Genomic DNA, 13,799 nt, shown 5'->3' on the forward strand with positions numbered 1-13,799 from the left:
CACCCTCACTCCCAAATCCTTTTCACTTACCTTAGGCACTTACCTTCTCCCTGGCCTGTCAAATAAATGGGCCCTTTAAACTTACCTGCTTTATGGCAGCTAGTGCTGTAAGAAGGGGGTGTGTTCTCTTTCAATTCGACTCTTCTAGACTATGGTGCTAGGCTTCGGAGACAACTGCGCTGCCTGGATCTCGCCCAGCCTGAGTTGGAAGGTCGGTCGAGATGGACACAGAAGGAATTTGACATAGGTAAGTGGGCACAGAGTGGCAATCTGACGCTGATTGCCACTCCAAGGAAGTTAAAGCCCATGGGCAATGTAATGCCTGTGCAATCATCTGTACCTATGTAGTTAATGGAAAATATTGCAGAAAATGCACTCAATATTAGATTCTCTAAAAAAACAGTTCTGTTCTGATCTTTTAATCAAAAAATCTCAAATTTCTACTTGATTTTGCTGCACTTACATTTATTCTTTCTTCTGAATCAGAAAGTTTTTGGTTCATCAGGCTTTTCTGGTGGGGCAGGTGGGCATTCAAACATGTCACGACACCATTAGATGTGGATTTTCCCAGAATTCTGCCCAATATTTCTCTCCTAACTGAAACCTCAAAAACTAAATTTGTTCATTCATTCATTGCTATTTGTGGGACATTACTTTGTGGCTGCTGCCGCTGCTCACATGGAACAGTCAAAGATATATTTCTGACAAATGTGAGTGGGCTTACATTATTGGGTATTACATTAGACTGAAACGAGAGCTTGGCAGGAAAAACTACGTGAACAATGTGCTACCTTCAAAAAAGAATTGGTTCGGGCACAAAGTATATTCCATCGAAAGGGAAAGGTAAGGCAAACAAATCCAGAGCTCGCTGGATGAAAAAGGAGATAGAAATGAAGAAAAAGTGTGCTTAAGACAGGTGTCAGGTAGAAAATACAATTGAGAACCAAGAGGAATACAGAAGGTTCAGAGGGGAGGTGAAAAAGCATACTAGAGAAGCAAAGACTGGCAGCCAAAGTCTTCTAGAGGCATATAAATGATAAAAGGAGAAGTAGCGCCAATTTGGGACCTAGAAGGGGAATTACGCATGAACGAAGGGGCCAGGACTGAGGTGTTAAATGAATACTTTGCATCTGTCTTTACCAAGGAGGTAGATGCTACCCAGGCCATGGTGACAGACAAGAAAATGCTGTCACTAGAAGGGTTCAAAATTGATAAGGAGGAAGTGTTGAATAGACTGTCGGTACTTAAAGTTGACAAGGCACCGGGAGTGGATGAGATTCAGCCAAGGATATTGAAGGATGTGAGAGTAGAAATTGCAGGGGCACTGGCCATAATTTTTCAGTCTCCCCTGGACTCAGGGAAGGTGCCAGAGGACTGGAGAATTGCCAACATTACGCCCTTGTTCAAAAAAGGTTGCAAGGATAAGCCCAGCAATTACAGACCAATCAGTTTAACTTCAGTGGTGGGCAAGATTCTAGAAACAATTATTCAAGATAGAATTAGTAGTCACATTGAAAAATATGGGTTGATAAGGAAGAGCCAGCATCGAGTTCTGAAGGGGAAATCGTGTTTAACTAACTTTCTGGAGTTTTTTGAAGAGGCAACAGAAAAGGTCAATGCGGGTAATGCTGTTGATGTGTGCACATGGACTTTCAAAAGGCATTTGATACAGTGCCGCACAGCAGACTTGTGAGGAAAATTATTGCTCATGGAATAAAAGGGACAGTAGCAACGCGGATACAAAATTGGCTGAAAAGTAGGAAACACAGAGTAATGGTCAGTGGATCTTTTTTGGGCTGGAGGAAGGTTTGTAGTGGAGTTGCCCAGGGGTCAGTATTGCTTTTCCTGATATATTTTAATTATCTGGATCTTGGTGTGCAGGGGACAATTTCAAAGTTTGTGGATGCTATGAGAAGCTTGGGAGTGTTGTAAGCTGTGAGGAGAACAGTGTGGAACTTCAAAAGGACATATAGACAAGTTGGTGGAGTGGGCGGATAGGTGGCAGATGAAATTCAATGCAGAGAAGTGTGAGATGATGCATTTTGGTAGGAAGAACATGGAGCGACAATATAAAATAAGGGTTGAAATTTTGAAGGGGGTGCAGAAGCAGAAAGACCTGGGCGTATGTGTGCATGGATCATTGAAGGTGGCAGGACAGGTGGAGAGAGCAGTTAATAAAGCATATAGTATCCTGGGCTTTATTAATAGGGGCATAGAGTAGAAGAGCAAGGAGGTTATGCTGAATGTATATAAGATACTCGTTAGACCTCAGCTGGAGTACTGTGTATAATTCTGGGTGCCACATTATAGGAAGGATGTGAACACATTGGAGAAAGTGCAGAAGACATTTACAAGAATGGTTCCAGGGATGAGAACCTTCAGTTACAAAGATAGATTGGAGAGGTTGGGACTGTTCTCCTTGGAGAGAAGGCGGCTAAAAGGAGATTTGATAGAGATGTTTAAAATCACAAGGGAGCTGGACAAAGTAGATAGGGAGAAGCTGTTCCCACTCGTAAAAGTATCAAGAATGAGAGGGCACAGATTTAAAATGATTCGCAAAAGAAGCAAATATAATGTGAGAAAAGACTTTTTCGCACAGCGAGTGGTTCGGCCTAGAATGCACTGCCTGGAAGTGTGGTGGAAGCAGGTTCAATCGAGACATTCAAGAGGGCATTAGATGATTATTTGAATAGAAACAATGTGCAAGGGTATGGAGAAAAGGCAGGGCAATGGCACTACGTCATAATGCTCATTGGAGAGCCAGTGCAGACGTGATGGGCCGAATAGCTGCCTTCTGTGCCGTTAAAATTCTGTGATTCTGTCATTATTGTAGGGGGTATTGTGGCGCAGTGGGTAATATCCTGCCTCTGAACCAGAAGCTTTGGATTTTTAGTCACACCCCAGGACTTGAAGGCCACAGATGATCCTTTGATGATGGGGGAGCCCAGCACATCATTATAAAGGACAGGACTGAAGCATTTGCAGCCATCTTCAGCCAGAAATGCCGAGTGGATGATCCATCTCGGCCTCTCCTGGGGTCCCCAGCATCACAGATGCCAGTCTTCAGCAAATTCAATTTGCTCCATATGATATTAAGAAACAGTAAAAGGCACTGGATGTTGCAAAGACTATGGGCCCTGACAACATTCCAGCAATAGTACTGAAGACTTGTGCCCCAGAACTACCTGCGCCCCTAGCCAGGCTGTTCCAGTATAGCTACAACATTGGCATCTACCCAGCAATATAGAAAATTGCCCAGGTACATCCAGTCACAAAAAGCCGGACAAATCCAACCCGGCCGATTATCATCTCATCCACAACAAAGTGATGGAAAGTGTCGTCAACAGTGTTATCAAGTGGCACTTACTCAGCAATAACATGCTCATTGATGCTCAATGTCGGTTCAGCAAAGGCCATTCAGCTCCTGACCTCATTACAGCCTTGATCCAAGCATGGACAAAAGAGCTGAACTCCAGGTGAAGTGAGAGTGAATGCTCTTGACATTAAGGCAGCATTTGACCAAATGTGGCATCAAACAACCCTGGCAAAGCTGAAGTTGATGGGAATTGGGGAAAACTCTCCATGGGTTGGAGTCATACCTAGCAGAAAGGAAGATGGTTGTAATTGTTGGAAGTCAATCATCTCATATCCAGTACATTGCTGCAGGAGTTCCAAAGGATATGTCCCAGGCCCAACCATTTTCAACTATTTCATCAATGACCTTCCCTCCATCATAAGGTCAGAAGTGGGGATGTTCGCAAATGATTGCACAATGTTCAGCACCATTCGCAATGACTCAGATACTGAAGCAGGCCGGATCCCTATGCAACTAGACTTCAGGCTGATAAGTGCCAAGTAACATTAATGCCACTCAAGTGTCAGGCAATGACCACCTTCAACACGAGAGAATCTAACCGTCTCCCCTTAGGTTCACTGAATCCTTGAATCCCCCACTATGAAAATCCCAGGTTTCCATTGATCAGAAACTGAACTGGACCAGCCATATAAATACTGTGGCTACAAGAACAGAGACTGCAGCGAGAGGAAGCTCTGAAGAGGGAGGAGATGGAAATCTCTCCACAGAAAGTCTTGCCCACCCATGTTTTTTTTAGCAGTCCTTCTCCTTCTCTTCACTCAGGAGCACAGATCCTGAGGTTATTCGGGTTCAAAAGGAGATGGTCGCAGAATTGTGCCATCTCCTACAACCCAACCAGGAGCCTCAAATCATGGGAGAATAGCACTGCCAGTAGCTGCAAAGATTACAGTGACATTAAATTTTTATGTGTCCCAAGTACTGCCAGGCAGGAGCAGGAGATATCTCAAACATATATCCAATTAGCTGTAGATCGGAGCATCTGGGAGATCACAGAGGCCATTTACTACAGAAGAGGAGAGTACATTGTTTCTGTGGAGGAACAAGACAAGACAATCAGGCTGAAAGGGCACATGATTTTGCCAGGATACCAGAATTCCTAATGGTACAAGGTGCCATTAAATTCACACACGTGACTCTGCAGTCCTCCATGATAATGAGGAGAGGTATACAAACCTCAGTGGCTACCATTCTATTAACGTGCATTTGGTGTGCAATTATGCCAATAACATAATGTTGGTGAATGCCCGCTATCCTGGCAGCAGCCACAATGCATTCACCCTGCACCAGTCATCATGAAATAGAAAACTGACATGCTCGAGCAGCGGTCCTGCTGTCTTAATCCATTTGTGGGGAACAATACAATACACATTGGAGCAGATTTCAAAGGTAGTGGTGGTCTGTTACATCTTTCATAGCATTGCCATTATGAGTGCACAGTTGTTGCCTCCAGGACCTCGGAGGCCACCTTAGGAAGAGGAGGCGGCAGGGAGAAGGCATTCTGCTCTGGACGGGCTGTCAGAGAGAGCATTCTCAGATTCTGTTTTAAATCAAACTGCTTGCTCTGACAACAATTGACCCACCATTCTCCACCATCAAACCCACCTGAGACATCCCATCACATCCCTTGACCAACATCCAACAATAAAGACCACCCACAAAAACCTTCTCAATGATATCTTTATCTAACAACACATCCAATTATACAAACAGGAAATGAATTTATTCAACCTTTTGCAATTTCCCATATATGTCACCCATATCTTCCATACGATAAAGCATAATGACTGCCGTTCCTGTGTTTGATGTGCCATTTCTTAAGCTCTACTGGTGTCTTAACAGTTTGTGACTGTCAGAGCCAGTGCCTTTCTTTCCAACCTATTCAGGTGCTTACAGCTGTTCTTCCCTTAACTTGCCACTGGTGATAATTGAAAACACAGTTGAATTGAAATAGAGACGCCACTCAACTTTGTTTCTCTTAAATGCTGATCAAAACTATCTACACTGTCTAGAAAGTCCTATGCTTTCCTCACAGTGGTCAGTAGGCATATAAACCAGTAGGACGAAAGTATAATGTGGCCAGCTTCACAGGCCCTACCTCATCCAGGTGCAAACTGTTGCTGGGCAAAATAGTGATAAAGTCCAGAAATAAACTTGAGATGTTTCACCATTTGGGATCCTGTAGAGATTGAACAAAATAGACTCCATTGTCCAACAGTTTCTCATGATGAAGTGTTGTACACATTTTATGCAGCAGGATCATGCAAATGGGAGTTCCCAAAAGAGATAAAAGAATTTTTTTTAAGAAAGGTCAAAATAGATTTCTTAATAAATTCGCTTTCTCTCTGCTTTTGTAGGATTCCAAGAGAAATCACAAAGTTCAGGGAAAGGGAGTCAAGATCTTAAATGCAACCTGAATTTGTTTCATAAGTAAAAACAGAAAATGCAGGAAATACTCAGCAGGTCTGGCATCTGTGGAGAAAAAACTCAAGTTAGCATTTCAGGTCTGTGACCTTTCATCAGAACTGAGAAAAGTTAGAATGCAATAGGTTTTGAGCTTATGAAAGGGGGAAGGTGGGAAAAACGACAAAAAGGAGGGTCCGTGAAAGGATGGAGAGTAGGAGAGATTAAATCACAAAAGGTTTAATGGTGCAATGCCAAAGGGAGTGGTAATTGCACAAGTAAAGAAATAAAATATGTGTCTAGAGGAGGTCTGATTGACTTGCTAGCTGACATCTGAACGCAAAGTAAAGTAATAAAGCAAGAAATTAGAGAAAAAGTACAAATCAGCAAAAAAAAACACTAAACAAATTAGGGACAGAGGATATGGTCTAAAATTGGGATTCTAGTTGGTCAGCAGTTTAGTGGGAATAGGATCAAGAAGTGAGCCTGGTCAGCAAGATGAAAATAAAGGTGAGTGCGACAAACATATGGGCAGAGACCCTAAGATCTGTTATAGCTATATAATTTGTTAATACAAGCTTTAAAATTCAGCTGTGTGAGAATATATGCCACAACCATATCCACCTCTCATTCTTCCCCCGAAGAGGATGTTTGGTCAGGAAACAAAATTCTGAAATACTTTTTTATGGCTACATTTATGGCGGGAGAATGAAAGACAAAGTCACCTCACAGCTTTACAATTTCAGCATGTGATCTAAATGTGGTCATGAAAAAGCTAATTAAATATTTCTATTCAACCTATGAGTTGATAGGAGTTGAATTTTTTAATGTGGGCACACAGCAAAATGTTATCACTTGATGTAACCACATCTAAAATTCCTGCTGATCATCCTATCTTAATTCTATATGTTTTAAGAAATCACTATTTCACATTCCATTCCTGCTGTCTGTAAATATAAAGTGGACCACCATTTATTGTGGTTGTGGGAAGAACTTTCTATTACTGTGTAGGATGAACAAAACAAGGTTGGAAATCAGTTTAAGATTTCTTACCCTGTAGAAATACATACTTGATAAATCTGTCACCAAAGATCGGATACCCCATTGCTTAGTAAAATGTCCCAGAGCTTTTGCTTGATTTCTTTCATCTCCTTCAGCACATAAAATAAGTTGGACGATAGTATGTCAAGGAGAGCAGGAAAATTTTCTTGCTTTTCTTCCAATAATGCAATGCGATTTTTACATCCACTTGAACAAGCAAACAAGTTATCAGTTAACATTTCATCTGAAAGTGAGGTGGAAATGTTATTGTGGGAGATTATTTAATTGTTTATACTGTCGCTATTATGTCTTTATTTCAGATTCAGTAGACACAATAAAGGGGAGAGTTTTCTATTCCATCCCTTAGCTGTGCTGGCTCAGCTGAATGGATGGAATACACCAAATCAGACGGAGAGGACCATATGATCACAAGGGGACCTTCCCAGTTTCTCTGTCCAAAAATTTAAATGAACCCAAAAATTTAACTGGTTCCCTTACAGCTGTTCACTTTAAACCATCCATGTTGCTGTATTAGATGTGCCAGGTAATCCAATACACCCATGAGAAGGACCAAAAAAACTTTCATTAAATGTTTTCCAACCCCACAAAGCTATGCTTAATGGCTCTTTGAATAATTTGCTACCATTTTTGTATTATGCTTTAACCCCACCAGGAACTAAGTTAAGGCTAACCCAAACTTGTTAAAAGATTAAAGGGTGACCTGATAAAGATCTTAAAAATTCCAAATGTTATAAGGTCATTGGCGAATGATTTTGTTCCATTGGGCTATGACACAATATAAAGGACCTACAAATTTAAGCTTATCACAAAGTATCAAAGGGGAAATTAAAAGAAAAATCTTTTCACAGAAAGTGAATAGAATTTTACAGAGCATAAGCTGTTGTTTAAGCAGAGTCAGTAAACTTTTACAAAGGAGTTATGTAGTTAATTCACTCTTGCAGAGAGCTGGCACAGACGTGACAAACCAATTGGCCGCTTCCTGTGCTGTAACTATTCTATGATTCTATTTATTAAAGGGCATGGGGATTAAGGATAATAGTGGGACTAGAGTAAGAGCTTATACAGAGGAAATCACCAGTGCAGTCTTCATGGGCCAAAGGATCAGTTTCTACTGGAGTATGCGATACACCTTATACATAACAAAGATGGGAAACTTGATCAGAGCACTTTAAGTGGATATGAGGCTGGGTCAAAGGATAGTTTTCAAACCCATTGTTCTAACCAGTTACCCCTAACCACTCCCTGCAGCACCCCTCCACCAGACTTTGAATATCTAGAATTCTAGGACTATGTGCTTATCCTAGATAGGCTTCAAACATGTTCCTGGCCTCTGAAGAAAAACTCTTGAGAAAAATACTGGACGTACACAAGAAACAATGCATGCCCCAATAATATTTAAACCCTCGGGCAGTGCTAGCAGCTCAGCAGCCTCCTTCCACCCTGACCACCCCCCCACCAAAATGCAACTCCGTTTAACCTCTTTTCAAATTGAACCAAAAATAGAAATATATAAAGTTTACATATTTGTGCCTGTGTATTATAGGAATTGTATTTTTTTCTTGCTTGTGAACAGCTATATATCCCTGATCATCAGTGTTTTTTTTTTGACTGAAGCACAGGTTTGTAATTCCCGTTTGGTAATTTAGAGTGAAACAGTAAACTTCATAACTACATTTGAATTTATGACTGAATTATGGTACCGTGAAATCTGCAGCTGAATTGAGCAAAAAAAAAGCTTAATTCACTACATTTATAGACAGAAACTTAAATCATAACATTTTGATGTCTCACTTTTTGCAATTCAAGGGTTATCACTGAATTATGTATGTTTTAGCAAAATTAGATTTCATGTTAAGATGTCTCAGGGGCATATATATCTTAAACCTTCACATTGTTGCTATTTGTATTTATCCTAATAACACAATTCGCCGTCTCTTGCTCTCCGAGTCTCGTCTCTTGCAAATAAATCCTGATATTTTGATTTATGCATTTGTGAATCCTGCCTGCATGCCCATGTTGACATAACTGGAAGATAAACAATGCAAAATTATTAGCTCTTGTGATTTTTTGAGGGGTGAACTTGTTTGTTTTTCATATGAACTGTTATGTGCTTATCTACGTTCCTTCAGTTATTAAAAGACTCCAGTTGGTTAAGTGACAGCCATGGCTCAGTGCTAGTACCGTTGCCTCTCAGTGAAAAGAATGTGGGTTTAAGTCCTACTCCAGAGACTTGAGCATAAAATCTTGGCTGACCCTCCAGTGCAGCACTAAGCCAAGGACTCAATGTTCTTATTGGTGGATGTGAAAGGTCCCATGCAGTATTCAGAGATGAAAAGGGGAGACAATTCCCTGTGTCTTAGCCAATATATATCCCCCACTCAACACATAAAATAGATTACCTGGTCATTTTCTTATTGCTCATGGGACCTTGATGTAAGAAAATGGGTACTGCCATTACAACTGCGATTACACTTCAAAAGTACATAATTGACTGAGAATTGCCCTGGGACATGCTGTATAATGCACTATGTAAATGTAAGCCTTCCTTCATTTTTACATGACAGATGAAAAGGTTTGTAAAGTTCTGGAATCCAATAGTTACGACATGGTAGATGAACATAGAAACTGGGATGAAATGTGTGCTTGAATGAAATGTGTGTTGCATTTACTTTTTAGAGCCAGTCTCCTGTTCTAGGTGCTGGTGCCATAGCTTCAGAATATATGCCTAATTATTGCAGATTTGTCAAAAATAATTTTTGACTAGTGTCAGTCCTAATAATATACATGGGAAACATGATCACACAAAGAGAATATTATCTGTGTATTTATATTGGTTGAATTATTGTTTGTTGTCATAGAAATGTGTATTGTAAAATCAGAAAAACAACAGAAAATGTAACCCTAAAACTCATTTTTGTAATTGCTGAGTACATGAAAATGAAAATGTATGACCGTAGTTCTGACCTCGAAGTAGAAAATCAAACACTGAGAGAAAAACTGAAGGCTGTGCAAATCTAAAATTGAGACCTGAAAATTCGCCTGACTTTCGTTATGTATTGCCTTCTGCCTTCCTCAAATATATGTAAAGAATGTAAAAATAAAAATGTTGTTGAAAATTATTTATGAAAGAAAATTAAATGTCACCTGATTGAAGCATTCTTAAATTTAAATGAATGTTTTTTTTTATGTTCCTCAGCTAAACGATACCAAGTCAGCCGATCAAAAAACCACATTTCTACATTTCCTAGCACAAATTTGTGAGGAAAAGTATCCAGATGTTTTAAAGTTTTCAGATGATCTGCAAAATGTGGACAAAGCTAGCAAAGGTACAGGTCTATATTTTACATTCCAATAACATTTAAAGACTATCATCCACTAGATGATGGAATACACAGTAAAGTCCCGCCATTTGCAACTTCCTTGTTTGCGAATTCATTTACCCAGGCTTTTTACTTTGTAGATAGCATCGCCCATTGCGTGAACGATGCTGGCTTATCTGTGGTTCCTTTTCTCTCTCTCCTTTTCCCAGGGAGACAACAGCCATGACGGAGCGTCCAGGGCTACAATAATGGCTCTATTCAATTTTAAATCTTCACTGATATATTGCTCAGAGGCTCCCCTGTCTGTCGTATACAGGTACTGCACCACATTTTTGCTAGAGAGTCCAGTACTGCCCTCACATGGCTGAAACAGATCTAATTGAATCCCATTCAAAAACATGTTCTCCCTTCGTGATTTCACCGTTTGCACGATATTGTGGGAACGTAACCCCTGTGAACGGCGGGACTTTACTGTACATTTCCAGTGGAATGATGAATGTACTTTGTGATCACAAAAGCATATGCAATATCAGTTTGTTGTATAAACTTCTGCTTAAGCATTGAAGTACAACAACTACAGCAACATGTAATAAAGATAGGAAATGTTGAGAATGCTCAGCAGGTCTGGCTGCATCTGTGGTGAGAGAAATAGAGTTAATGTTTCAGCTCAATGACCTTTTACCAAAACTGGGAGAAGTTAGAAATGTAATAGGTTTTAAGCCAGTGAAAGTGGGCAGAGTGGGAAAAAGAACAAAACGGAAAGTCTGTGATGGAGGGGGGTGGTGGGAAATGTCCCAAAATGCTTCAAAATAACATTGGGAAACAAAATTTGACACTGAGCCACATAAGAAAGTATTAATGCAGATGACCTAAAGCTCGATCAAAGAGATAGGTTTTAAGAAGAATCTTAAAGGAGGAAAGAGAGGTAGGGTTGTAGCGAGTTTTAGGGAATAAATTCCAAGGCTTAGAGCCAAGTCAGCTAAAGGCACAACCAAAAATGGAAGGACAATAACAATCAGGGATGTTTAGGAAGTCAGAATTAGAGGAACACAGCTATCTCAGAGAGTTGTGGGGCTGGAGGAGGTTACAGAGATAGGCAAGGTTAAGGAGGAATTTGAAAGTAGTGATGAGAATTTTAAAATTCAGGTGCTGCTTAACTGAAAGCCAATGTAGATCAGCAAAGATGGGGGCAAAGGGTGAACAGCGCTTGGTGCAAGTTGCATGGGCTGCAGAGCTTTGGAAGGCCTTAAGCTTCTGGGTGTTAGAATGTGGGAGACTGGTCATGAGTGTATTGCAATCGTCAAATCTAGAGGTAGCTAAGATGTAGCTGAGGGTTTTAACAGCAGATGAACTGTGGCAGAGGCAGTATTGGGCAATGTTACAGAATTGAAATAGGCGGTCTTAAGGATGGCATGGATATGTGATCAGAAACTCATCTTGGGATCAAATATGACATCAACGTTGCAAACAGCCTGATTCAGCCACAGACAGTTGCTGGAGAGAAGGGTGGAGTTGGTGACCAGGGAATGGAGTTTGTAGTAGAAACCAAAAGACAATGGCTTTGATCTTCCTAAGATTTAATTGGTGAGAATTTCTGCTCATCCAGTACTCTGATAAGCAGTCTGACAATTTAGAGACAGTGAAGTCAAGTGAGGTAAAGCTGGATGTCATCAGTGAACATCAGCATTATTGTTGACTCTTAAGTAGTCTCTGAAATGGCCTTGAAATTACTTCTTTTTTGATTCGTTCATGGGATGTGGGCGTTGCTGGCTCAGCCAGCATTTATTGCCCACAGCAATGTGGTTGACTCTTAAATGCTCAAACCAGGTAAGGACAAAAGATTTCCTTCCCTAAAGGTCATTAGTAAATGAAAATCAGCAATGGTTTCATGGTCATCATCAGACTTTTAACTCCAGATTGTTATTGAATTCAAATTTTACCATCTGCCATGGTGGGATTCAGACCTGGGTCCCCAGAGCATTACCCCGGGTCTCTGAAATACTAGTCCAGTGACAACACTACTATGTCACTGCCTCCCCCAATTATATCAAACATTCCCTACTCAATTGTATCAAACCACTACGAAAATATTGAATAAGAATAAAACTGGATAAACCATCCACCATCAACTGAGGCACCTGATATGACAAAGGCACATCGAGCCCAGTGGACCCTGTAAAGCCTTCTTCACCAACCCCCTGGAGACTTATGCCAAAATTGGAAGAACTGTTCCAAAGGCTGGACAAGCAACAGCCTAACATATCATAAGAAATAGGAGCAGGAGTAGACTATTCGGCCCATCAAGCCTGTACCATAATTCAATAAAACCATGACATCTGATTGTAGCCTTAACTCCACTTTCCTGCCTGTTTCCCCTATAATTCTTGACTCCCTTGTCAATCAAAAATCTGTCTAACTCAGCCTTGAATATATTCAATGATCCAACCTCCTCTGCTCTCTGTGGAAGAGAATTCTAAGCACTAACAACCCTCTGAGGGAAGAAATTCCTCCTCATCTGTCTTAAATGGGAGACCCCTTATTTTTAAACTGTGTCCTCTAGTTCTAGATTCCCTCACAAGGAGAAACATCATCTCAGCACCTGTCTTGTCAAACCCTCTCAGAAACTTAAATGTTACAATAAGATCACTTCTCATTCTTCTAAACACCAATTAGTATAGGCCTAACCTGCCCAATCTTTCTTCATAAGACAGCCCCTTCATCCAGGAATCAGCCCAGTGAACCTTCTCTGAACTGTTTCCAACGCAAGTATGTCCCCACTTAATAGTTGAAGTCCCAACACTGACCTCTGTGGCACTCTACCAGTTACAGTTTGCCAACCTGAAAATGACCCATTTATCCTGGCTCTGTTTCCTGTTAGTTAGCAAATTCTCTATCCATGCTGATATATCACCCCCAACACCATGAGCCCTTATCTTGTGTAGTAACCTTTTACTGGCACCTTATCAAATGCCTTTTGGAAAGCCGAATACACTCATCTATTGGTTCTCCTTTATCCACCCTGCTTGTTCTATCCTCAAAGAACTCTAATAAATTTGTCAAACACGATTTCCCTTTCATGTTGCCTCTACCCTGATGTATTATGATTTTCTGAATGTTCTGCTGCTACCTCTTTAATAATGGTTCCTGGCATTTTTCCAGTTACAGATGTTAGACTAACTGGCTTATAGTTTCCTGCCTTCTGTTTCCCCCTTTCTCGAATAGTGATGTTACATTTACAGTTTTCCAATCGGCTGGGAACTTGTCAGCATTTAGTCACATTTTCCTGGTACCTTTTCTCTTGTGTTTATGATTGTTTTAAATTCCTCTCTTCGCTTTGCCTCTTGATTTTCTACTTTTCTTGCAGGTTTTCTGTGTCTTCTGCTGTGAAGGCAGATACAAAATACTTGTTCAAAGTCTTTGCCATTTCTTTGTTTCTCATTATTAATTCCCCAGTCTCACCCTCTAAGGAACCAATGCTTATTTTAGCTACTCCCTTTTTATATTCTTTTAGAAGCATTTTTATGTCTGTTTTTATATTTCTTGCGAGTTTTTCTGTCTTTTTATATTTCTTGCGAGTTTTCTCTCATACTCCAATTTCTCACATTTTTTTAGTCATCTTTTTAATGGTTTCTAAAATTTTC

At 40.4% G+C, this 13,799-nt stretch overlaps 1 protein-coding gene across 1 annotated transcript in view; it reads left to right on the forward strand.

The window, feature by feature from the left end:
* LOC144682943 (protein diaphanous homolog 3-like) overlaps nt 1–13,799 on the forward strand; it is a 786,894-nt gene that overhangs the window by 523,135 nt on the left and 249,960 nt on the right. Inside the window, exon 22 of the mRNA XM_078545867.1 lies at nt 10,035–10,164. Within this exon, the coding sequence (XP_078401993.1) occupies nt 10,035–10,164 (130 nt within the window). The remainder of the gene's footprint in view (nt 1–10,034; nt 10,165–13,799) is intronic.

Source organism: Cetorhinus maximus, chromosome 7 (genome assembly GCF_964194155.1).
Source record: "Cetorhinus maximus chromosome 7, sCetMax3.hap1.1, whole genome shotgun sequence".
Classification (NCBI taxonomy): Eukaryota; Metazoa; Chordata; class Chondrichthyes; order Lamniformes; family Cetorhinidae; genus Cetorhinus; species Cetorhinus maximus.